This window comes from Colletotrichum aenigma, assembly GCF_013390185.1.
Source record: "Colletotrichum aenigma strain Cg56 chromosome Unknown KSG_Cg56_contig07, whole genome shotgun sequence".
NCBI lineage: Eukaryota > Fungi > Ascomycota > Sordariomycetes > Glomerellales > Glomerellaceae > Colletotrichum > Colletotrichum aenigma.
This window is the reverse complement of record NW_023500913.1, coordinates 4,377,936-4,403,632: the sequence shown is the minus strand read 5'-3', so window position 1 is coordinate 4,403,632 and position 25,697 is coordinate 4,377,936. Positions and strand designations below refer to the sequence as shown.

At 54.6% G+C, this 25,697-nt stretch overlaps 6 protein-coding genes across 6 annotated transcripts; all 6 read right to left on the bottom strand.

Moving 5' to 3' along the window:
- Positions 1 to 841: 841 nt before the first annotated feature.
- oxdC-0 (Oxalate decarboxylase OxdC) lies at positions 842 to 2,417 on the bottom strand (the record flags this gene model as incomplete). The annotated part of the gene is made up of 4 exons (XM_037326717.1): positions 842 to 1,536; positions 1,588 to 1,712; positions 1,780 to 1,994; positions 2,058 to 2,417. 4 exons carry the CDS (start codon positions 2,415 to 2,417, stop codon positions 842 to 844), a joined length of 1,395 nt encoding a protein of 464 aa, XP_037174943.1.
- A 2,586-nt stretch (positions 2,418 to 5,003) lies between these two features.
- On the bottom strand, positions 5,004 to 5,656 carry CGCA056_v011470 (GPI-anchored CFEM domain protein; the record flags this gene model as incomplete). Its single annotated transcript, XM_037326716.1, has 2 exons — positions 5,004 to 5,374; positions 5,431 to 5,656. The coding sequence occupies 2 exons, from the start codon at positions 5,654 to 5,656 to the stop codon at positions 5,004 to 5,006; spliced, it is 597 nt and encodes a 198-aa protein (XP_037174941.1).
- Positions 5,657 to 7,236: 1,580 nt separating this feature from the next.
- CCDC88A (Girdin) lies at positions 7,237 to 10,387 on the bottom strand (the record flags this gene model as incomplete). The annotated part of the gene is made up of 2 exons (XM_037326715.1): positions 7,237 to 7,309; positions 7,377 to 10,387. The coding sequence occupies 2 exons, from the start codon at positions 10,385 to 10,387 to the stop codon at positions 7,237 to 7,239; spliced, it is 3,084 nt and encodes a 1,027-aa protein (XP_037175167.1).
- A 4,651-nt stretch (positions 10,388 to 15,038) lies between these two features.
- Positions 15,039 to 17,859, bottom strand: CGCA056_v011468 (uncharacterized protein; the record flags this gene model as incomplete). Its single annotated transcript, XM_037326714.1, has 3 exons — positions 15,039 to 15,094; positions 15,155 to 16,896; positions 17,750 to 17,859. The coding sequence occupies 3 exons, from the start codon at positions 17,857 to 17,859 to the stop codon at positions 15,039 to 15,041; spliced, it is 1,908 nt and encodes a 635-aa protein (XP_037175169.1).
- Positions 17,860 to 19,447: 1,588 nt separating this feature from the next.
- Positions 19,448 to 21,110, bottom strand: hpxO-0 (FAD-dependent urate hydroxylase; the record flags this gene model as incomplete). The annotated part of the gene is made up of 6 exons (XM_037326713.1): positions 19,448 to 19,574; positions 19,636 to 19,717; positions 19,788 to 19,983; positions 20,043 to 20,103; positions 20,163 to 20,629; positions 20,688 to 21,110. The coding sequence occupies 6 exons, from the start codon at positions 21,108 to 21,110 to the stop codon at positions 19,448 to 19,450; spliced, it is 1,356 nt and encodes a 451-aa protein (XP_037175828.1).
- Positions 21,111 to 22,855: 1,745 nt separating this feature from the next.
- pho-4-0 (Phosphate-repressible phosphate permease pho-4) lies at positions 22,856 to 24,595 on the bottom strand (the record flags this gene model as incomplete). Its single annotated transcript, XM_037326712.1, has 1 exon — positions 22,856 to 24,595. One exon carries the CDS (start codon positions 24,593 to 24,595, stop codon positions 22,856 to 22,858), a length of 1,740 nt encoding a protein of 579 aa, XP_037175609.1.
- Positions 24,596 to 25,697: the final 1,102 nt, after the last annotated feature.

Here is a 25,697-nt window from a genome sequence, read left to right as displayed (position 1 = left end):
TCGACAGAGTCACCACCTTCTTGATCCTTCTGCCTTTTCCGTCTCCTGCTCACACCTCTCCGGTGATAAGCCCCAAGGACATGGGCGCGAGGGGTAATGATCCTGGCGAGGTGAGCCTGGCCGCGGGTCGCGGGGGGTGTGAAGGAGCCCAGCAAGAGCGATAGCCTATGGCATTCCTGTTCAACCACACCGAGGTAGTGATCACGAACATGACCCCTCTTTCTCCTAGATTAGATCTATTCGAAGCACGGCAAACAAGTATTCGCCACGGGTATCCTTCGGAGACCTGTCGGCAAGAGTATTTGGGGTCTTGACTGGCCAGACAGAGCGTTATTGTTGATAGACCGCTAGTGTATACGTGTTCTGCTTCTAGTTCGAGAAGCGAAGGAGGCGATCTATGCGCGGCTGACTGAATGGTGATACAAAGTCTAGGCTTGGCAGCGGCAACTGAGTAACCCGTAGTGTTTGGACGAAAGATGGGACCAGAGTCACCAGAGAGCACGGATACCCTGAGTATGCCCATCTCATGACGGAAGTATGTTGAGTTGATTCTAGAGACTCTTGTTCTTCGGCTGAAAACGTAAAAAAAAAAAGGATGGGGATTTCTGGTTTCGGCTGAATGGAACAAAACGGCCAGACCGAAATTATAGGCATCATGGACAATTTGCCAAGAATAATGAAATGGTATTATTGAGCAATCAGCAACTATTGTAGACTTTGCAATGACTTTTTTGCTGCAAATGTTTCATCGTCGATAACGAAACAAAACTCCAAAGCACAGGCTTCAAAGCCAAGCTGTCATGTTTCCCGGGTTCCGGACTTCCATTGTGGCAGTGCTCCCTCAAAGTTCATCGGTCTGAGTGCCATCGGTTTCCTTCTCCAGCGCATCAGGCAGAGTGATCTCATCTTTCTCGGCGCTGCGGACCTTTTCCCAGAACTTCTCGCCGTTTTCGGGGTCTTCGGCGAAGAGGTGGTCGATGACCATCTTCTTGGGTGTCTCTCCCATCCATTGGAACAGTGAGAAGTCTCTGAATTCGTCGGCGCGGAAGATTTCGAGCATTTCGAGGGGTTCGTCGCCGATGTTCTCGACGAAGTGGCCCATGTTCTTAGGGACAATACCGACATCGCCGGGAACATAATCAAAAGTTCTCGCGTTTCCTTCAGAAGCAAAAATCGTAACACGGGCACGTCCCTTAATAAAGAAGGACCATTCATCGGCGTTAGGGTGCCAGTGCATTTCTCGGAGGGCACCGGGTTCAATGATAGCGTGTGCGGCGGCGACGGTTTTCGAAATCGGGAAGTTGTTCGAGTCCGTAATTCTGACCTGTCCACCAGACGTCTTCTTGGGTTCTTGAGCAAGCATTTTGTGAGTGAACTGATGCTTTGACTTCTTGACGCCCTTTCCGTTGGGAGCCTCGTGGCCGATCGAGCCAGGAGTAGTTCCCTGGAAAATGTATTTTTCTCCCTCGGGGATGTGAGCGAAAATTTCCGGGGCCAAGTTGAAGTTCTTGGAGATAACGGAGCGAGGGGTGTGGGCTTTTGTACGGTTAGTATTTGCTCAAATAATCGTATTGAACGGTGTCGTACCAAGCCAGTCCGTCAAGATGAAAGTAGACTCCTCAGAAAAGCTTCCATCATCGAAAATCAACAGGAACTCGGTGCCGTTTTCGCCGAGACCCTGAAGGGAGTGAGGGACACCGGATGGGAAATACCTGGATGTTTTTGATCAGTTGTGTTCCTATCAAGCAGACTGGACTTTCTTTGTTGGCTGCGTCTTACCAAAGGTCACCCTTGTTCAAATCATCGATAAAATTGCCTCCCTCGTAGTCGATCGCGGTGACACGAACGCTGCCGTCGAGAACGTAGGCCCACTCAGCCTCCTTGTGCCAGTGAAGCTCACGGATCACGCCCTCGTCCAATCGCATGTTGACGCCGGCCAACTCGACGCTCGTGGATAGCTCGCGAACTGTAGTCTGTCGGGTCCAGCCGCCTTCCTAGGGTGTATGTTAGTCCTGCACAAACCGCGCCAGCAGCGCATCGTAATATGGAGCACAAACCTCGATGCGAATGTGGGAGTCAGCGAAGCTCCAACGCATGTTGGCCAGATTGCCGTGGTCGGTGCTGGGAGGTCGAACGAGATCTGGGTTTTGTCTGGAGCGAGCCTCGTTCCATGGTCCAAGGACCGAAGCACCGAGTCCATTGCGGTAGGGCAAGGGATCAAGCTCATCTCCGACGGAGTCAACAGGACCGTCGTACTTGTCCTTGTGACCGGGCGTGTAAGGAGGCGCGCTGGACCGGTATTTGGAAGGGAGGCCTTTTCCGTCGAGAAGACGCTGGCGAGGGCTGTCTTGGACGGGGATCGCGAGTGTAGGGGCGATGAGACCCAGGACAGCTCCGGAGAGGAGCGGGAGATGCATGATGGGCGTGAAGTAGGAAGGTCAAATGGCTGCTGAGCAGAAGAAAGATTGACTTGTCTGGCACGTAACTCCAAACCAATATTCTGCAGCAATGGCTTTTATACCCATAGAATAAAGCCAAGACGCGAAGATCCTCGGTACGATCATGGGAAGTTTTCGGGACCTCGCAGCTCAGAGCTAGCTCTGATTGACCAATGGGCACATCCTTCAACCCCTGATAGCTCTCTCCGACGAACGGGCACATCAGCTATCAGAGGCCGTGTAGATTGCAACACGGCGTTGACACCGAGTCAAGGCCGACGCTTCTCCGCAGGCTGGTCGCATAGCTATCGCAAGGGTCGGAGGTGAGCTCGATCGAACTGCGCGTCGCACGAAGCTGCGGGGTCCGCCGTATCAGCATCGCTTACCCCTTACCCCAAGCTACAACCCCTGCTCGCGCGGTAAATGATTGGTAACTACAGCGAACTAGCTGTGCTCCCAGCCGGGGTTTCGACGGCATGTAGGAAGTGTCGCCCAACATGGATTTTGATGGTCCGTCTGTCGGATGATGGTGAGGGGACGAAGTCTTGGATGATGGAAAATGCATCCGGGGGAATGGCGATGACGCGTTGGAGTGTCCAGGTACGTACCTTACATGTACGCGTCTCCCCCAGCAACGACACTTCGCCGAGTCGTTGTCTTGGTGAGCCTGCGGTCGAGGTGTCTGGTGATCTTGAACAAGCATTGTGACAAGAAAGCCAGGAAAGTAAATCAGACAACATGGGCAATGTGGGTGATGCGAATAGACCACCACATAAGGCGAACAAGGCCAGGAAGATTACAGTGCGATCCAGTACTTCAATGTAATTAAAATCAAGAAGTGTATTGTGTTGACTGCGCGTCTTCATTCTTGAAAGAATAAAACCCCCAAGTGCTTCTCAAACTTGGTGTTTGACCCAAGTTTCCAATATCAGCAATTACTGTTCACACTTCCGCCACGCCTTGGGCCGATACACCAGCAATCACAGCTATCCAACCGCGTTTTCAGACATGTTCAATACCAACTCATCACACATTAGCCAAGACTTCACTTTCTGTTTATATTAGGCCAGCTTCACCTTGGAAGAACCATCGTGTAGGGGTTCGTGAAGATAGGAAGCGTTGAGGACGGTATATTCAATCTAGATATTAGCTAGGTAAAATCCGAGTGAATTTACAACCATTGGATATTACTCATGTAGAGTTGTGGGAAATGCTCTGTCTTATGTCTCGTATCACTGCTTTGAAAAAGATCTTTGATTCCCAGATTTATTATCTATTCAACAGAGAAGGGCTCATTTGCTATGCATTGAATCTAGATGAATTTGACTCTTGGCCATCTCTTCTAACCGTGCTTTAAACAATTTCCCGCCTTTCACTCTCCCCACTGACAAAAGTTCAGTGGCCAACATACAATAGCTTCACAGCTTGAGGCAGGTGCTCCCTTCTTGAGACGGTCCTTCCTTCCGCGCGCACACAGAACCTGCTTGAAAACTTTTCACTTCTTTATTTCCTGTCTCACTTCTTTCTCAACCTTCTCCTTCTATCCTTCACCAACCTCACTTGCAGTCCACTCAACAACAAAGACTCAATCAGGTCAGACGCACAATGGCGGATCCTTTCAAAAAGTATTTGACCAAACCACATTCTGAATTGACTGGTGCTAACATTTTCAGCGCTGTGATTCTACTCTCTGATGGCCGGGTCGTTCGCGCAAGAGACCTCACAACAGCCAACATTGGTCCTACTGTCCTCCACGACGAAGCGTTGAAAAGTGCTATCAGACAACTGAGGACTCCCCTGCCAGACGGCCCACACAATTCACCGTCCACTGTCGTCACCTCTGGCTCCTCCAGCCAGGCGCAGAATCTCATGACTCAAACTTCTACTGAGAAAGAAGGAGGGGCCGACACAGATCTGAGTAGCAATGCCAGCACACGCACCACCACACAGCAAAACACCTCACGCAGACCTTCTGGAAGAGGAAGAGCTCATACCCTCGTGTGTGTGCATTGCAACAAAGGCTTTTCCAGGAACGACACGGTCAGGCTTCACCTCATCAATACGCATTATAAGAAGGACACACCTGGAATCACCGATGAGGAAGCGCAGGCCAAGTCCAGACAAGACGCACCGTGAGCCAGCATCGCCCAAGAGATCAGTGGCTAGGGCAATGACTTGCCCTTGCAGGAAGACAAGCAAACCAGCGACTGGAATTGAGTGCGATTGGAAGTGCGCAAGGAGCACAATTGGGATGAAAATACAATCAGGGAGTTCAGAGATTGATTGAGCATATTATCATGGGCTTCGAAGGATAGGGGAATCCGGATAGCGCATTCAAGTACCCGCTACATAGCGACATCAAGATACATGATTCTTGCACTATCACGTTGACACAAAGCACCAAGATATCAAGCGATGATTGATTATTAAGGTTTCTATCTATCCTCCTCTAGATACCAATTATCATGCTTTTACTCCAGCTACACCATACTGGGCTCAAGCACAATGAAGTGCTTCTAAGCCGCGCCTTCAAGAGGCGAATGACATGTTGCTGCCATGAACTGCTTACAGGGCAGCAAGGACACCAACAGCCAGCATGGCAAGGACACCAACGGGGCCCTGGACGTTGGCACCGTTGACAGTGACGGGAGCGACGGTAGAGGTGGCGGTGGAGGTGCCGTTGCGACTGGTGACGGCGCTGGTAACGACAACGGTCCTGGTGGCGGAAGCGGAGGCGCTGGCCTGAGAGATTCTGCTGGTGATGGAGGCGGCTCTGCTGGAGGCAGAAGCGACGCGGCTCGAGACGGAGGCGACGACAGCGGAGGAGACGGAGGCAACGGCGGAAGAGACGGCAGGGACGGCGGCGGCAGAGGAGGCAGGGCCACCACCGCCAGCAACGGCGGCGCAGATCTTGCCAGCGGCAGGCAGAACCTGGTCTATGGCCATAGTTAGCATCACTCCTTAACACAAGACATTACTCGGGAAGACCTACTGGCAGCAACCTCGGCACCGCAAGAGGCGAGGACGCAGGGGGTACCGGCGGTGACGATGGCCTGGTAGTTGGCAGGACTGCACAAGCAGGCCACGTCACCGGCCTGGCACTTGCCGGTGGAAGTGACGGCGTTGTTCAAGCAAGTGACGGCACACGAGGGGATACCGTCGAGCTGAGCAGCAACGAGGCCGACAACGGCGAGGATGGTGGCGGCGGAGAACTTCATTTTGAACGTTGGAAAGATTGTCGGGGGGACTTGAGTTGAAGGGTTGAAAGTTGTTCAAGTGAGAGACGGTTGATCGACAACGAGTGGATTGGCTTGTTCGGTTGAAGTGTGTGAGTCCGATGAGTTGAATGCGCTGGAGAGGAAAGGAAACATGGTGATGGGGTGCGAGAGACTCGCCCCTCATATACTTGACAAAACGCCATGAATTAGACTCGTGGATCAGTGGGAATACGCTACGTTCCTAGCGGGTTGACCGAGACAGAGCCCGTTCTCGTATCATAGGCCCACATAGGAATGTGTCGTTGTTGTTTGCAGCCACAAGCCAAACCATATCCGTGACTGAGACATCTCGCCGTCCAATCTTTTTCAATTCTTCAGCTTCTTGGTTCCTGGGGCGGAGCATGGGAATGTTAGCTCGTTGAGGGGCAGTTGCATGGCAGCCCAGGCAGGAATCCGCAAACGACCTGAATGCCGAGTCCGTTCACCTGGAAACATTACCGGAAGGCAGCCCGGGTTCTGGGAATTTCCTGATATCATACACTGGGCTTTGTTGGGGCGGGAACCGTCCGAAGACAGTCTTTACAGAATGCCATCGTCGATACGACTATTATCCGGGGTGCCAAGACTATGAGACGCCCCCGGATTCAACGCCGCTGGGGGTATTCACGCAATTCCCAAGGGGTCGGTTTTACATTGCGCTACCCGATGCGGACGATGAGATGGCGCTACCGGCGAAGTGCTGGTTAGCCGGGACAGACGGGTGAGAAAGCTTGGCTCGTTTGAGACGGGGGCAGATCTCTTCATCCACGGTTTCAACAAAGTGGCCTGGTTGTGGTTGATCTAATGAACGAGTGATTGTCAGCCCGTGGGAGCTCTGGGAGATTAATTCCTGGAAAATAAGGAGAGCATTGATCCGCCACATGTCGCGAACTATTGGGCTTCAACTTCCACTGGCGGCCACGCGAGCTGCTTAGTTCCCGCACCACAAGACCGATCACCTCGATTGGTTCGAGTTTGCCCCTGGCTTGCGCTCACTCAAATCGACACACGCCACGGCGCTCACCTATCCGGGTAAGAGGCAAGCCACTTGGTGGCGGCTCACGTTGTCAAACGAGATTCGCCTCGTCAAGTGGCCTAGACCAAGCCCGAGGTATCCGAAGGAGAGGTCGAGGCGCGACGGAGGCAAACGGTTGATTAGATGGTAATAGGAATTACAACAGGAGCTGACGCTATCTAGAACTATTTGCTACACGGCACACGAAATCTACACGATGCATGTTTTAATGCGCTCCCGAGAGCACCCTTCTGACCCAAGTCCGTCCATGCAATCCGTTACATGTCTAGTCCGTTCCGATCCGTTCCATTCCCGTACCCAGCCGTGACAAAGGAAATATGTGAATGAAAGAACTCGTGATGGTGGCCAATACTGCCCCATGCTGCTACCGAACAAATGAAAAGAAACAAAGGAAACGCTACCATAATCATTCAATCGTCGCCATGCGGCTACCGTAAACCCCTATCACTACATATGTGTATATCCTTGCACCATATACCTAATGAAATAATTGTTTGCGACTGGTTTAATCGCTCTTGTCACCCTCCGACTGGGACGAGGATCGCATCGCGCGCAAGTCGCTTCGGCGAATGACTTGACTGAAGACGAAAGTTAGCATCATGTCCAGGCATTCTTCAAAAAAGAAAAGAGGGGAGGATAACTTACATCCTGCCACGTTCGTTGGGATCACGGATAACGACAAGCTGCTCCTTCTTCTTGTCGTTGTCCTTGGTCTTGGTGCGCGAAGATGACTTCTTGGAATCTCCGGACGGCGAGGCGACGCGTCCGCGCAGCGACTTAATCTGCTGCTGCAGGCCGACGACCTCGGCCACGGTAGCCTCGTATGTTGCGCGAAGGCCGTCGAGCTGAGCGTTGACCGCGCCAAGCTGGGCCGTCAGCGACAGGTTCTCTTGGCGGAGCACAGGAGCTTGGTTTGCCTCCTGCTCAAGCTCGGCGATGCGAGCGTTCAAGCCATCTCTCTGGGGTTCAAGGTTGGCAACCCGGGCAGCGAGATCGTTTCTCTCAGCGGTGAGGGGCTCGAGGTTGGCGACGCGGGCAGCGAGCTCGTCTCTCTCGGCGGTGAGGGAGCCAAGCTTGACTGTCTCTTCTTGAAGCTGGTCGTTGCGCGTCTGGAGTTCGGCAATGTTCTGACGGAGCTCCTCCATGACGGCGGGCTCGGGGACAGAGGAGGCCACGGACTCGGCCTTCTCAGCGGCCGGCTCGGCCTCGGCCTCCGGTGCCGGGGCGGGAACGGGCTCAGCTTCAACCTCGGGTATCGCCTTGTCAACCTGAGACGGAGCCACAGACTTGGCGTCGTCCTTGACCTCTTCTTCGACAATGATGACCTCCTCAACAGGCGGTGCCGGTGGCGCATCCTCGGGGGCAGGTGGCGCGGGGGCAGCATCATCATCGGCCTTGACGGTACCGGCGTCGCTGCCAGCATCGCTCTCGGAAATGACTGAAGGGGCAATAGATGGAGCAGCAGAGCCCATGAGAGACTCTGCGCGGCGGAGCTCGCTGGTGACGGACTCATTTTCGTCCTTCAATGACGCGTTCTCGTCAATCAGCGACGCATTTTCTCCAGCCAGGGAAGCGTTCTCGTCAACCAGTGATGCATTCTCTCCGGCCAAGGAAGCGTTTTCGTCCTTGAGAGACCCAATCTCTGACTGAAGGCCGACTCGTTCATCCCAGAGACGGAGAATTTGAGAGGTATGGTCATCCTGGTCACTGAGGAGGCCCTGAACCTGTTCCTTCAGCGTGGTGTTGCGCTCCTTCATGGTATCGATGCGCGTCTGGAGCTTGTCATACTTGGCCTGTACACCTTCGAGGTCCTTGACCCGGGTATCAAGCTCTGCCTTGCCGATCTCGAGCTCACCCTTCGTGATCTCAAGGCTCTCGAACCGGGTCTGGAGATCGGTGTTGGCGGTCTCAAGCTCAGTGAACCTGACAACGATCTCTTGCTTCTCAACCTCGATGGCGTCAAAGCGCTCCTGAATGCCCTTCTTCTCGGTTTCGAGCTGCTCGACGCTGGCTTCAAGTCCCTTCTTCTGCTCATCGAGTTCATCGATGCGAACCTGCAGGTTCTTGTTAGCCTCGGTGAGGCCTCCGTTTTCCTTCAGAAGTGAGTCGACTTGGGGCTTGTATCTGTCGAGCTCCATACGCAGGAGATCGCGCTCAGAAGTGACGTCGCCGAGTTCAGTGCCCCTCTTGATAAGGTCGGTCTCAAGGCTGGCGACGCGAATCCTGAGGGCGTCTCTGGTCAATTCAGCGGCTGCGATCCTCTCAATGAGAGCACGCTCAGTCTCCTTGGTGACAGCGCCGAGGTCACCGAGATCCTTCTCGAGGTTGGAGCAGCGAGCTTCGAAATGCTCTCTCTCCTTCTTCTGCTCGGCGAAGTCATTCTCGAGAGTGGAGTACTTGGATGAGATCTCGTTCTTGGCGTCTCTCTCAGAGGCGAGAGTTTGTTCGAGCTCGCTGGACTTGGACTCGAGCTCAGTGAACCTGGCGGCGAGCTCGTTTGACTTGGATCCAAGTTCGCTTGTCTTGGCTTCCAGCTCGGTTGATTTGGCTTCCAACTCAGCCGCGACGTCGCGGAGCTCATCGCGCTCCTTCCTGACTCCCTCGAGGTTCATCTCATGTTCGTGAAGAAGGTTGTTGGCGTCATCGAGAAGCTGAAGTTGCACCTCCAAGTCGCTAGTAATTCTGGTCAAGTCGCGTGTAATTCTGTCATTGAGCTTTTGCTCATCCCTGTGCAGCTTCTCGATCATGCCCTTGTCGGCAGATAGTGTCTTCAGGCTTTCAAGAGCCTCATTGCGCTGCCTCTCTGCCCTCTCCTTATCGGAATGAAGTATGTCAAGTCGGTCAAGGGCATCCTCTAGTCTCCTGTCGGTGGCGGACTGTCTGCCGAGAAGGCTCTTGGTCTCATCTCTCATGCGTGAGATCTCCTTGAGGAGATCCTCCTCAACTCTCTCACGCTCGCGAAGCTCTTCATGAGTGATGCGGGGAACAGAAGGGGGAGCGGGAAGGGCAGCAGGGGCAGGGGGTGCCTTGATCTCAATGTGCAGGGTCTTCTTCACAGGGGCGGCAATGTCAATGCGAGCTCCCCTTAGCTTTGCTGGCTTGGCGGGGGCAACAGGTGCTGAGGCTCTCTTCACGACTTGCTTCTCTTGAGAGATGGTTTGAGGGAGTGGGGCAAAGGTGATGGAAGGCCTAGGGCGAGCGGTGGTGGTGGTGTCGGTCTTTGGGGGGTAGTAGTCCTCGTCGGAGGAGGCTACACTGGTTGCGTTGGTGACGGTAGACTGAGTGTCGAAGCTGTACTTTGACTCGTTATCGGAGTCGTGACTCTCATCACCGGATAGGTAAGATTGTTCGTTGGAACGTCTCCATGGTCGTTCAATCTCAGGGCGACCCCGGAAGCGGAGGGAAGGGGGCTTGAACAGGAGAGGCTTGCCGCTGGGGGTCTTGCGTCTCCAGCTTCCGGATGTGCTGGTGCTCAGGTCGGACCTGTTGTCTGAAGAGTGGTCGACGAGTGAGACGTCGGAGATGTTGGCGTGAGACATATCGATCATCTCAATAGATGTGCCATCTGGCACGGAGACTGAGGGCCGTCTTTGCTTGCCGAAGCGGGCGATGCCCGGGCGGCCCTTGTTGGGCACGGCGTCACGAGTTGGCGCCATGGGAGTTGGTGATGAATGAAGATGATGGGTGGAGTTTGTTCAGGAGCGGAGGCTCTGGTAAGATAAGGTATAATAGTTCTGTGGTTTTCTCAAGTTATGTGCCAAGCTGGACGTCGGATCTGGGGCTGGTGGAATCTGCGGGTGACATTGAAAGTGTATCGGTAAGTTGATGAGGGGTAAAGTTGCATATCGGGTCTGCGGATCTACAATCAGAAGAATGATGAGATCGGGTGAGAGTCTGGATGCAGCAGGCAAGTCGTTTTTTGTCGAAGTATCCAGAGAGTGTTGTTGTGGGAGGGAAGAAAGGGGAGAGGCAGGGAGGGCGATCTACGTACAACACCAGCCCAACCGGCAGAAATGATATTCGACACTGCCCGCCTTCATCCGTGGCCAGCCCCAACGCGCTTAGCCCCGTCCAATAGGGCACATACACCGACCAACCTCGGGGAGCCCTCGAGCTTTCGAGACACGGCATGGACAAGCCCTTCGGGCCAACGCCCAGGGGTGAGGCGTGGCCCAGAGCGGGCCCGACGTGTGCCTCCACGGTTTCTGTTCGAGAGCCGTTTGACGGGAAAGCCCAGCGTACATCCGGGACACAAGACGGCGTCCAAACTGCAAACGCAACGTCGTCACTTGCTCGACCCCGAGCAAGGATACCTTGGGCTGATTGGGCAGTCTGGCTGTCAGGAGGAGCAAACCACAGTTTCCAGGGTTCTAGGACCGCCCCCATCGACTATCGGGCCCCAGTCTGGTATCCATTGTCACGTCCCGCCCTGCCGGGGGCCCAAAATGCGGGAGGCCAGGGGGTGGCCATCCAAGGGTTTGGGCAACTAAGCCTGGGCAATCAAGAGAGTCGAGCTCCGGATACAACTGTGCAATATCTCACAAGTGGCGAAACGGAAACATGTGTAAGTCTCCTGTTGCTGGACCGTCTCTTCTTCTCCGGGCGCAGCAGCCTATGTTTTGGCTTTGCTAAGCCGCGCTCTGCTCCAAATTTTGCTCTGCCTCCTGTTTTCCACTTTTCAGAGTCATCTCTTCAGCAACGACTGTCTACAGCCGTTTGTCTCTGTTTTGGCTTCCTCTTTCGAGGGCCAAACGCGCCGGAAGCCCTATTTTGCAGGGGTTGAACGGGCCACAAGGGAAAAGGAAAGCGTATCACCCAGGCTCCTCTGCGCTAAGATGAGTCAGGAATTTGGGGGAACCAGGCTTACCAACCAGTCAATTATACGAGGCAAACGGGCGGAATTGAATTCGACAGGCCTGATTCTATTTTTTCCCAGTTTTTGTGCGCATGGCGTGTTGCGATAGTGGGTTGGGCATCGTTCCTTTTGCTTTGCTCGGGCCAGGTTGGGACAGTTGGGACGAAATGGACAGGGATCCGTCTGGAAGATCGCACGGCATTGGACGTTGGCGGACATTTCACTGCAACCTGCAAGCTCCCGGAGGCGACCGGGGGGTCTGGACTTGGACGTGGTGTCTGTTGATTCGTCTGTTGTGCGGGCCGAGCCATGGACCCTGGCCGGTCTGCTGCTCTCCTTTGCCTTGGTTTGTGTCGAAGAGATGAAGGGAAAGTGTGTGTATTTCATGATTCGTGAAAAGCTTCTTGCCGGCCAAATCGGAAACGTTCATTGTCTTTGTCTGCTGATGACTGCCAATATGGGAGCAACAGAATGACTCTCGCCATCCGCTGGTCTGACTGTATCCTGATGCCCGGCTTATCAGATCGATGCTCGGGAATAGACGGCGGCTTTCGCATCCCGCCTTTCCTCTTCGACGGGTATCGATCCACCAGTTTTGCTTCATTGGCCGGCTATGAGACCCAAGTGGCGGTACACATGCCCTGTCGGATGCGATAACAAGGAAGCGCGACTTCCATCTTCCCGGGCCCGACGACATGCATACGGATGTACTGCGCTAGAGTATCACCAGAATCTCATCTAGAACCCCTTCTTCGACTCCTTGCATGCTGTTGTTCATATGACACTGGATCTAGAAGGTCTATGCGAAAAGAGTGTGTGTTGCTGAGTAAACTTGAAGCGAAATGATCCATGAGAGCAAACGGAACAATCTGCATCTGCCACGCACCTGAGGCTCAATCGCGCAGCTGTCGACCTGCTGAAAACAAATCGCCCGCATTTCATGCTGAGGCGTGTTTGCTGCGGCTGTCGTGGCTGGATGGCCGGGAGGATTATGCAGGCCTGCAGCGGCCCCTTTTCGTCCGTCCAGTCAGAAAATGAGGCGGTCGAGTAGTGTTGCTGTGTGACAACCCATAGGCTGCATGCATTTTATGTGCATGTACGGAGTATGCCTGGTGACGTACCAAAAGCAAAACACCGTGAACGTCTGCTCGTGAGAGTTGCAAAATGTCCGGAAATTGTAATTAAATTCCCCGTGGCGGCACCTCCTTTCTGCTCACCTGCCATGCTGATTTTCATCCCAAACGATGATGTTGCTGCTGGTATATCTCATGATTACTCGGCACAATTTTATCTACAGACCACAGAACGACCTTTTATTCACCTTCTTGACGTAAATCAATCCATGTTCAACCTTTGGCAAGCCTCCATACGTTACATTTGAACTGACTTCATGCAGAATCTAGGTTTGGTACGTACACATTGAACAGCCTAAAAGCACGTCTAGAACGTTTGGGACATGTTTGCGTGGACATGAGGAATGAGGCGGAGAGGCGAAAGGCGAGTGGTTGGACAGAAGAGTGTATCGATGTTAAAGGAACACCGATGCCCGATACCTCTACCGAATCTGCAAACGAAACGTACTCCACGAAATCTTCATGCTGTCATGTCCTTCAGTGGGATGATAAAGCAATCAGAGTGATCTTGAACTCGATATTAGCCGCGCGGGGTTCTGTAAGCGCATGATTCAGTCAGAGTGTCATTGCCAGCTTGAACGAGCATTACTGTGAAAACACACGATTAACTCACAACACATCGAGGTTAGAATCGGCAACCGCAGGTGGTTCTCACCGGAAGTTTCCTTCCATTGGCAAGACCCTAGCTGCATATTCAGATTGAGGCCTCCCCCGCCTGTATCCTCCGAGAGGACGTGTTGATAGGAAAACACCAGCACCAGATTATGGAGTAGGCACTCTAGAACATTACAATACAATCACGCCTACAAGGTGAGACGCTTCAGAAACATTGGTACAAAAGGCAATAGTCCAAATGAAGACCATACGTGGCAGATCGTTTTCCGCCGGATTGCTCACTGAGGCCAAGATTGATGTACTTTGTAACTTTGGACGCGACTCCGGGTGTCCCTCATTGGACTAACACGGTCTTGATGCGAGTACACGTGTGACCTCTGAGGTTCGACGCGGAGATCATCACCAGCGAATGAGCAACGATTCCGCCAATTGTATGGGTCTGCAAATGGATCCGGGGAGGGGAAGAGCCCACCCGCCCACCAAGCCCACAGGCCCAAGCCAATGTGCAGGGCTGTGGGGTTTGCATCGGGATTGGTGGACTGTTCAGTTATAGCTTCACTCTGCTTGCCCCGCACGATCCTCACCTTCAGATGTTGAATAGTGATTGTATCTATTCGGTTGCCGAAAGAGGCGATGGAGTCGTCGTGAAGCGTACCAAGCCGGGTAGACAGCCCGCAGACTGCTCACCGTTCAAACCAAGTTGCGGTAAGAGAGGTCGTGAATGTTCGTGATGGTTCAGGATGGTTCAGGATGGTTCAGGATGCTTCAGGAAAAGGGAGGGTCTCTGTCTCCATCATCGTCACGAGGATCACAGGGGTCGGGGACTGTGCTTTGAAATCGCCGACGAACGCATGCTGCAATGCCTCGCTTTGTCTATCACGCCCCATCCGCATCGTGGGCTTGACGGAAAGGCACGAACTCCTACGTGTTGATCGTGAGAACGTATGGCTTCTTGAACTGGAGGGGCAGGCTCGTGGGACCGATCATCATGTGACGAAAATCGCGAGCGAACCTGCTTTGGTGTTCATGTGCAATCTTGCGCGTAACTTTGAGGACATCGTGTGATCTGATGACGTGCATGTTCTGAGGGACATTTTCCCGGAAGCTTCCCTATTCGCTTCGTTTGTCGCTTCGCTCGAGGGAAACATCCAGAGAGAAAATGAGCCAAGTCAATAAATTGTCAGCAGGTGGCAGATGTGGCAATCATGGCATTCGTGACAAGATATCGTGAGAAGAGGGGAAGACCAAATTGGCATAATGCTCAGTTGCGTCAAGCAATGTCGGGAGATCTAAAATCTCCCATGGACGCAACTTTTTTGAAACATGCAGAAATGGCCAAGTAGGAGATGAAATGAACAAATTTGAAATTACGTCTCTAGAAGAATAGTGGTGTTCAACTTGACGGGGCGCAGTGATAAGGATCCCAAAATGCCTTCGCGTCGAGTTGCACAAGATACGGTGAGGGATCACCAGGATCACGGCTCACGCGTTACATCAATGGTCAAGAGCGGTGTGAACACGGTGTCATGATCATGCAACAGATGATATAAGATCTAGAGACAATCTAAGGGTATTGATCATAATGAATCATGTTGAGAGCCATCATATACAAACGAGAACATTGCAAGCCATAAACCATCAGGAACAAACGAAACACATTTCCATAACGCTTAACATCCGTAAACCCAGCATTCTAATCATCGTTTACTCATCATCGCTGTCGGAGCTGGAGGTATCCTCCTCGTCCTCCTCGTCATCATCTGAGCGCTGTTAGAACGGATCCTACACTGCGAGAGCTTGTTCGGCGGGAGAAAGCTTACCATCAGCCGGAACCTTGCTGGCAAGGACGCCGTTGGTCCTGTCGCGGACCTGCTTGTAGTGGACGGGGTCCGTCTTCAGGTCCTCGCCCTCAACAGCAACGCCATCATCCTGAACATACTCCTTCAGGTCGGAGAAGAGATCCTCGCCAAACGCGCCGGACTTCTTGGCCCGGGTGATCAGCTGGCTGACGACACTGGAACCGACCTTGGCGGGCGTGTTGAGGATCTTCTCGAGCGCCTCGCGGTGGCCGAAGCCGCACTTGGCGTGGAGGTCCTCGACGGGCGCGCCGTCGGGTTGGCTGTCCCTGAAGCGCAGGCCGGGGGTCTGGTAGCGGCGGATGCGGACCTCGCTGTAGGCTCTCGCGAGCTCGACGGCGCTGACCTTGATCTTGGCGGGCTCGGGCGCGGGCCAGAGTCTCGCCTTGGTCAGGCCCATGATGGCCGATCCGAGCAGGAGCTGCTCGCAGTCCTCGACGGTGCCGTCGTCGGTGCCGGCGTGGCAGTAGCGGATCTCCTCACCGGGGTAGCACGAGGGGTTGAGCAGGCGGTGGACGGGGTTGCTGACGGCCTTGATGATCTTGTCAATGGCCTCGGCGCGGGTGGCGGTCAGCATGGCGATGACCTCCTCGGAGATGGGCTGCTCCTTCCAGGGGCGGCCCTTGGAGTCCTGGAGGGTGCCGTCGGGACCCAGGCGGGACTTGTAGGCAGCCTTGGAGAGGACGCGGCTGAACCAGCGGGCCTCGCCAAAGACCCAGCTGAGAACGAGGGTCTTGTCCTCGTCGTTGCGGGCGCCGGCCATGAGGACGTGGCGGTTCAGGGAGACGATCCAGTCCTTCATGAAGGGCACCAGCAGATGCGTGGCGGCATACTTGTCGGAGGCCAGGGCAAGGTCGTAGAGGACGTCGACGTTGGGCCTGGTGGGGAGCTGGTGGAACTTGAAGTGGGCGATCGAGAAGAGGGTGTCGAGGCCGCTGGTGGTGTCGGCGGCAGAGTTGAGCTCGATGATGCCCTCGGTGTTGCCCGCAAGCTGATCTCTGAAGACGCGCGACGCGGTGGCGAGAGCCGCGGCGCGGACGGAGAACACGGTGGGAACACCGCTGGCATCGCGGACCTTGATATGAAGGTCGGTATCCTCGTGGTACGAGATCTTCCTGTCGCCCTCGGGAGTAGGGACACGGGCGGGAACGACGACGGCACGGGTAGCAAGCTGAGCACCCTGAGACTCCTGGGCCTCGGCATCGTTCTTGTCCTCCTCTTCCTCCTCGTCAGAGGATGACTCACCCTCGTCCTCGGTGGGGTGGGCGTCGGCGGTGCTCTCAACCTTGAGGTGATCAGCCGCGGAAGCAGGCTCGGCACCGTTGCCGTTTGTCTCGGCTGCAGGCGCAGCAGCGGGCTCAGGCTCCCCCTTGGGACCGACCTCGGAGGCTCCGTTGGTCTCCTTCTTCTCGCCGTTCACGGGCTCCTTGTTGTTGTTGTTGTTGTTGTTGTTGTTGTTGTTGTTGTTGTTGTTGTTGTTGTCAAGGAAGGGCTTCTCACGGCCGGGCATGGCGGTCATGGGTCGCTGGGCGGGAGCTTCGTCGTTGCCAACCTGAGCCAGAGACGGGATACTCCGCGAAGAGTCGGTGCGCTTGAAAAAGCCATTGCCGTTGCCGTTGCCGTTGGCTCCATCCTTGACCGGGCCGAAAGTGGGCGTCGGGGGAGTGGAGGTGGCGTTCTCGTTGGTGGTCTTTGTGGTGGCAGCTCTGTTACAACATGTTAGAAACAAAGACTCTGAGTCATCCTGGTATGAGACAACCGTAATAACTTGGGCCGGTTCAGGTGCTTCTTCGCAATGGAGAAGTGGGGGAGACAGAATGGTAGAGGAGGCATGGAAATAGATGAGGGCGAAGCAGAAGGACGCTGGCTACCGAAGGGAAGAGACTCTGGGAGGGACTGATGGCCGTCGAGGCATCACTCTTATGATGGGGTGTCTCGCGAGGGGAGAAAGGGGACGCCCTCCTTGAGGGTCAGTCGTGGAGGCATGATGGACATCGGGCCAGTCACGATACCGGCCAAAGGAGTCGGGCGCGTCGCCCCCGGGTGGTGTTGGCGGACTACGAACACCCGTGTAAGAGACATGGAAGGGAAGCTGATTGGAGGTGGCGACATTAGGTGTCGATGACGATGGGAGTTGGGATATCGTGGGCAGAGACACGTCAAACATGCAGGACCCGACAACTCGACAGGCCCGAAATCCGAAACGAAGCGTTGGCCGTTGGAAAACCACAAGGCACGCTCCGTTTGGTGGTGTTTGGTGGGGTGTCTTTGAAGCCGCGGCGCCCGCCCATCCAAGCCGGGGCCTGTCACGGCGGGGCGAAGGGTCCAGCGTAGAGCCAGGGGTAGCGAGCACATGCTGGCAACTTGACCAGGGGCAGCGAAGAGGAGCATGAAGAGCGGTGAAGAAGGCCGCTTTTTGCGTGTCCCAAGACAACTGCATCCATTGTCTTGAAGAATGAGGCGGGGGAGGGGAAGGGGGAGGAGAGGAGGGGAAAAAGACACGCAGTAAGACGCGTGTATATAAAACGAAGAAAATAGATATATATCATCAGGACGTACCTCTTGAATCTGTTGTTCAGGAACAGAAAGCCGTTGGACTTGCGGCGCTCGGTGGTGGTTTCTTGGGAGACGGAGTTGCTCCTCCTGGTGTCGAAAAGCGCTGGAGACATTTTGGGCAAGGGTATCGAAGGCCGGAACTTGAACAGGAAAAAATGCAAAACAAAACTGAAAATGGGCCAACGCTTCAAGGAAAAGAGAAGCCGCCAAAGCAACGATGGAGCAGCCAGGAATGCAGTGCTCGCGGGTATCGTATCGGGACCAACAACGGATTGATATGAATCAGACGGAGAGGAACATAAAAACAGAACCGAGCCTGAGGACTGGCTGCGCATCTATATGTACTCTGCGTTCTGGCTGGTCGGTTCGACCCGACGACCATCAGGATCCACTGGTTGGCGGTTGAACAATCAATATTGGCCGTCCGTGAGTCTGTCGAAGAGTCGAAATGCCCATTCAGAGCCTGGGAATCGCCGAGGATACGGCCCACCAGATGGCTGGCCAACTACCTGAACCATGAGTTTTTCAAGCAGGGTCTAAACGAGATGGAAGGTCGACGTTGGGCAGCAAATGTATGGATTGGATGGATGGATGGCGACAACGGACAGACAATCGCAACCATCTCCTCGACCACCACCACGACCGCCTTCACCGCTCGACGGCCGGTTCGTCGCCAGACGCGTCAAGGCACCTTTCCTGGACGGTTTTTTCTCTGGTGCGAGAATCCCTGTTGACGAAGGTCGCCGGGAGCTCGGAACTCATGCAGATTTCTTCCAGGGGCTCCACCCAGTGACATTTTAGCGCAATTCGCGTTGGAGCCGTTGCTTGGTTGCCCTTCAGATGTCGCCAGGGTTTGCATACAGATTCGGCCGATCGCATCCACCGCCCTTTGGTTGCATGAAACATTGACGACGAGAGTGCTTGCCTTGCCTTGAGCCTTTCTCTGTCTTGTTGTCTTTTCAAAGTCATTCCTCGATATCGTCAACTTGGGGCTGTCAAAGTACCTAAGATACGTCTTTCTTTCGCCTCAACTACCCCTCTTCTGGGTGTGAGGTCCGATGTGATGCTGGGAGAGCGGAGTCTGGCCCTCACCGCATGGCCGCGATAATGAGGCCATGTCGTTGGAGATCCTGTCCGTGGGAGTCAAAACGGCGATGCATGGTTGGCTGAAAACTTTGCTCGCCAGCCTCATCTGCAGCATCTAATGCTGGGCCACGTTCGTGATGCAGACTGCATCGCATGGTATCGCGCGCCTAACGCATTCATTCGCCTCTCGATTTGGCGACACTTACCACATAACTGTGACATTTTGCATCAACGTCTCAAGATTGCGAGGGGAAGTCTTTCAAGCGTAAAGTGGCCGCTGGTCTGGAGAACTGGCGCTGCTGGGCTGGGTGCATCGTGCGTGGAGACTGAGTTGCGTGCCCATATTTTCGTGGGCTCCCTTGTCTGCACATTTGACGATGTCGATCACAACTCGTTCATAAATAGGCATAACTAACTGCACGGCCCATGACATGACTCCAGCCATGTCTGTTTTCTTCAAGAACACCCAAAATTCTCTTTTCCTTATCATCTCCGTAAATCTAGATAGCCCGCTGGTATCGCACACGAGGTTCCATCCAACCCAAAACTCCAGAAAATAGGTACACGAAAAGACGAAAAGAATCCACAAAGCCCCACCCCACGAGGTCAGAAATTCTACTGCCCAATGATCACGCCGTTGGGGAGCTTGAGGCCGATGGGAAGGCCCTTGGTGAACTTTTGCGTAAACGTAGTTCCGTTCCTCTTCGCAATGACCTCTTCAATGTCCTTGTACATATCATAGCTGCACCCACGATGTTAGTTGATTGGCTCCCGAGTCGACGTCCAGGGATGCGGTCACTTACGCGTTCATCTCCTCGATGGTGAGTTTGGCCTTCTCGTCCTCAACCTTGTACGTGCTGCAGCTGTCGGCATTGCTGGAGAAGCCTATGCAAGAAGTCAGACATAACAGGGCCCATGAGTCAAGTTGCGTGGTTGACAATGATGGGCGACTCACCGATGCGCTCGTTGATGTTGTAGGCGGCCTTCGCAGCAGCCTGCTGCACCCTCGTAGCACGGGGCAGGCGCACGTCGTTGTACATGGACAGCGTCTCGTTGACGTCGCCGTTGAAGTACTTGGGGTGGAAGAGGATGCCAAGGGCAGCCGCATCTTCAATCGCCATGCAAGCTCCTTGACTTTGGTGAGGCATCATCTGTGCTCTCTGGTCAGTGGGATGCCGGTCGTTCGAGAGCAGGGATGGAGTTTACTTACAGGGTGTCCTGCATCGCCCAACAGGCAGACCTTGTCTTTGCTGATGTAAGGGTAGGGGTCGCTACCAAGCCGTCAACCTTTGTCTCGACAACCATTCAGTCCAGGGAATAGAAAACTTACTGCATCCACAGACGCCAGGGCTGGATGTCCATGCCGATGGCGAGATGCGCCTTGACCTGCGCATCCAACTCAGGGTAAGGAGCGAGCAGCTCCTCGACGGGGCGGTCCTCGACGCCCCAAGCCTGGTTGGTGTAGTCGCCCTTGTCTCTGGGGAAGAAGCAGTAGTAGGACAGCAGCTTTCCTCCGTTGCAAGGCGAGAGGACAATCTTGTCCCACTTGCCTTCCTGGCCGCCCCAGTACTCGAGAGCGGCGTCCTGCGAGTAGTCGACGAGGCCGGCCTTGACCGCATGCTCGGTGAGCACGTTGGCGTGGAGGCAGCTCGAGTCGGCGGGGCGCTTCGCCGGCTTCACACCGATGAGGCCCCGCACCGCGCTGCCGATACCGTCGGCTCCGATGATCAAGTCGTGCGTGGCAGAGTGTCCGTTTTCGAATGACACCTTTCCAGCAGCAATGTCCATCTCTTTGCACTACACCGAACACGTTAACAACGTCAATGTTTCAAGGTCGGCCGGAATGATGTCTCACCTTGTAGTTAACAAACAGCTTGGCAGGCGTTCCCTCTCCGGCTTCCTCGAGGGCCGTCTCCTTGAGCATCGAATGCATGTATTGACGGTGGAACATGTTGTAAACGTATCCCCAGCGCTCCTCATAGTCGTCCAGGTCGTAGACGCTGACCGGCTCGCCCGTCTTCCAGTCGCGGTTGATGAGCTTCTTCAGCACAACGGGGTCACCCTTCTGGACGTCGACACCCCATTCGTGCAGCCAGCGGGTGCCGTTCGCGGCACAAGAGACGGAGGCACCGACCTCTCCGGCAAAGTCATTACGCTCGTAGATGGAGACCTTGTGACCGGCGCGGCGGAGGGCGATCGCGACGGACATGCCGCCGATACCACCGCCGACGACTCCGACGTCGAGCTGCCTCCACCCCGCAGTCGGCAAAGAACCCATGGTGACGATTTGGTGGTGATGTAAGTGGGACCTGAGGAATATCGGACGAAGAAGTCGATGATGTCGGATCAAGTGGATGAATTCTTCACGATGCCGTCTTGATGGATGCGAAGAGTAAGGTAGCGAACAAGGCTCTCGAAGAACTGCCACGAGGCCGGCATATGTACTTCACAGTCGGCATCATCACCAGGATAAGGTCATGCGTGTATTGCCAATCCGAGCATCAACACACCCTCCATCTTTGCCCCATCCGTGCGGCCGGCTTGTCGCGGTCGTCGATGACAGATCCCACGCCCGTCCGTCGCGTGCCTCGGAACCGCATCAGATGGGCGGATAAGGTACGGGAATATGGGGGTGCAGCAACCGCTCGATCTAACCCACTGATAACTCTACATAGTAGAGGGAGAGACGATTGATCTTGAGAAGGCCCCAGAATCGAGGAAAGATGCCCACTCGCTGCGCCAATGACCCGCTGGCGTGTTATCGCCAAATCCACGTCGCCGGGTCTCGGCAAGTATCCGAAATCCCTATCGGAAAGGTGTGCGGGCCGCACACGACTCTGGTGCAATTGCCGCAATCACTGGTGCAGCTTTGTGGGATGACTTCCGCAGGCTCTTCCGTATCACAGTGCACCCGAACAGTATTACCGCCCATCTCTCACGGATGCAGAGGCAAGCTTATTGTTGATCGCATATCTGATTTGTTTGGAAATCGTCCCAGCTTGCGCGATGCCGCATGGTCTGCCCAAAGCCGCCCGAAAGCGAGCGAACCTAGGCTTCCCCGCCCCCGGTAGGTCGTAGCAGTTTAGTGGGCAGCTAATAGAAGACGTATCCATGTTATGGGACTTGGCCGACTAGACCACTAGGTTGGTTTCTGGGTGTATCAAGCCTCAAGTACAGCAACCGCAATTGAACTCAACGTGGCGAACACTTCCGACGGCGGCAGAAGGCAAATGAACAACTAGGTCATTGTCCGCTGTCTACCGTCGTAAGATATGGCTGTGACACTCATTGGCGTGATGGGTGTCTTTCATCTCATTGAGCCAACTCCAACGTTGGCCGATCTGCACGATAAACTCGAAGGAACCCCCTCGCTCATACGATGGAGCGATTACACATCAAATTCCCAGGCATTCAAAACACTAACCAACCTTCATAGATTCTCTGTTAAATTCGACATTACGAAATAGTTGATATCTAGCCACGGACAACGTCGACTGCAAAGCATACGGATTAGTCGACTTGACCGACAGGTTGGTCTCAGTCCCCTTGAAGACAAACATCTGACCAATTTCACAAGATCAAGAGCACACCGATCATTTAAAACATAGTCTTTACTTATTCAATTGACGTTGAATCAAGATCCATGAGTACTGTAGATATATGCAGCCTGATGGAGCCGCAGCGTTGCACTGGAGGTAGGTATTGTATTGTAAGGTAATGGCCCACAGTGCAACGTACAGAGCCGAGCCAACTGCATGTGTCGCGTCGGCCGCCGGCAACATGGTGCTTCGATTCTATCATGTGGTTGCTCTCAAGAAATGCTCAATCCTTTGACAAATAAACCAAAGCGGGTATGTTTGTTCTCATGTTCTACTGTTATCATTTTCTCATCAAAACTAGTAAGTACTGTCTAGTGCCCCGACCTTATAACTGCCGTCCGGTGCAGCCAACCCATTTCCAATACGACCAAACCCATAAACGCCTTGATGCTGAACAATTCTACAAGCGCGCCGTTCCAATTTCTTAGCCCTGACCAAACTGGGGGGTGTTGAGGGACATCGCCATCAACAAGCCGCCAACCAAACCAGCGCAGGGTAGTGTAATGAACCAGCCAGAGAACACAAAGGCAACCTGGCGCCAGTTCACAGCGCGAACATCAAAGTTCATCAAGGCAACACCGACAATGGAGCCAGTCAAACATTGTGTCGTGCTCACAGGAAGACCAAGTCGACTAGCAACCAAAACGGTGATGGCTGCGCCCAATTCCATGCTGAAGCCTCGGCTGGGTGTAACGGAGGTCATCTTGTTTCCCATTGCCCTAATAATATTGTAGCCCATAAACCAGAAGCCGGCGCCGAGAAGGAAGCCAGCGACAACAAGAATCCAGATTGGGCTTTCGCCTTTTTCGGACACTTCGCCCGTCATGTAGACCTGGTATGCCGCAATCCAAGGACCGACGGCGTTGGCAACATCGTTGGAGCCGTGAGCGATGGACATCATCATGGCGCTGGCGACTTGTGCGTATGTCAGAAGGTGCTCAGCGCGGATGTCGTACTGCTTGGCTTTTCCGTGAACAGAGGCAAGCTGGACATCAGCGTGGTTGACGCAATCCCGCGTGACTCCTTGAAGAAAGAAGTACTTGATGAAGCTCCAAATTCGCTTGGGGTTGTGGATGGGAAGGTGAGCCGTCGGAGCAAGGAAGCGTTCCTCAGGCTCAGGCATGCGCTTGTAAGTGCTCGCGGAGGGTGCCGTCTTGCCGCGCTCAACGTCCTCAAGAGACAACGGCGCTGCGGTTGGGCTGGTTGGGGACTGGTCGTTGACGAGCTTCTCTCCCTTGTCGGTACTGGACTCGGTCTTGGCCTTTTGCTTCTCAATATCCTCATTGCCATTGGGGGGTACAATCCTGGCGTTGTAGTCAACGACCACCTCGTCGCCCTTTGCAGGCAGATAGATGGGCGGGTTCTCCATCCACAACAAGGGCCCAAGGAAGACGTGACGCAGGCGGATGCGCGTGTCTTGCTTCACAAGCCTTCGGTGGACGTATGGCAGGAAGAAGACGTAGGCGAGAAGAAGAGCACCAAAGAAGGTGCCCAAGACGATTGCGCAACCAATGCCGGGACCGAGCTCCTCGAGTGACGGCGCACCCGGGGCTTCGATGATGATGAACAGGGCGAGGATTGCAGCGGTAAAGGCGAGGTAGAACGGGATGGCCTTCATTGCCTTCTCGAAGGGGTTCTTGCGCTCAAGGACAGCGAATTTGAGACTTCCGAAGAGAATGGCGGAGAAGGCTGCAGAGATCAAAGGTGCGATGACCCAAGATGCGGCAACCTGGGACACGCTTCCGTCCTTCCAGCCCCAAGATACGCCAGCCTCCGCAGCTATTCCAACGCCAACCAAGGCACCGACAATGGTCTGCGTCGTCGAGACAGGGTATCCAATCTTGGTGGCAGTGAGCAGCCAGAAGGCACTGGCAAACTCGGCACAGCCCATGGCAAGGATGAGGGTGGCAGGGGTGCCGCGGAAGCGATCGAGGCCGATGATATTGTTCTTGATCGTCCCGGTGACGCGGGATCCGAGGACGACGGCGCCGAAGAACTCGGTGAACATGGAGAGGAAGCCGACTTGGGGCATGGTCAGGGTCCGGGCGGCCACCGAGGTGGCGTAGGAGTTGGCGACATCGTTGGCGCCGTTTCCGAAGGAGCTGCCGCAGAAGGCGATGCTGATCAAGGCGATGATCCAGTCATACTGCGGGAGGGCAGCCATGACGGCGATGCTTTGGGAGAAAGTCGAATACTGATACCGAAAGTCGTACTAGAGAGGGAGTATGAAGAGACGGCCGAGGGGGTGAAGTAGGATGAAGAATCTTCACCACGACGATTGCGGCCGTTGAGGGGACGGAGGCGTGAAGTGTAAGTAGGGAGGAGGCTTGTTGGGTCTTTCAAGGTCGAGAACCACAGCAGAGACCTGGAGCGCCGTGACCTTTATAGAGAGGGTGAAGTTGGAGAGGTTCCCAGCATTGGAGGATGTCTGGCCTGGACTCTGGAGACGAGGGCTGGTCCACGTGGGGGAGGAGTGGGTGTTTCTCCTGCTTCCCCTTCTTTCTTTCTGTCTCTGCTCTGTCTCTTCACGGGCCATCGGTCGCTGCTACCCTGGCCATGGTGGTGTTCGCCGCACATTGAGCCGGGCAAGATACTTTGAAAAAAAAGCAGATAAAAAATCTCAATTGCACCTTCTCATCAGCGAAAGTGGCCATCGAGACCCATGTTGTGGATGTTTTGACGGATGCCCAGTCTGCGCCGAGCTCTGCGACCATCCACATCGGCTGCTGGTATTGGCGAGACGGGTGCCACCTTGGATCTTGGCCTTCTTGGCTTTCGAGGTACCGACGACCGATCCGTCAGACCATTCCAGCCAGTCACAGTCGTTTTCGCAGGCACGTTGCTGTTTCAATACGCTGTCGACGCACCAGGTCGTGCTTGCGACTTCTTGGTGGTGAACTTTCCGTGATGCCTGCCAAGACACGAGATCTGACGCTAGACTCCAGCAGAGTCTTGCAGAGACTCAACCACGGCTGCTGTCGCGTGCTCTCCTGCTCTTCTGAGGGCACATGTGGCAATCGACTGGGCAGCAAGGCACGCGAGCGGCTCCCCTCCTCCATCTCCCTCACTCTCTCGGTTCCCTCCACGGAAGACTTGCATGTCATGTCATGTTGCTCAATGGAACCTCCGAGGCTGTCCGTTCTCCCGGATTGCCCTTCTCGCTGACCGAAGGCTACTGGAGGCACGCATCCTTGATTCTGCACGGCATCCAATTGCACCAAGTCGGCATGAGCGACATTACCCACAGCCAAGCTCGACCGCTGGCT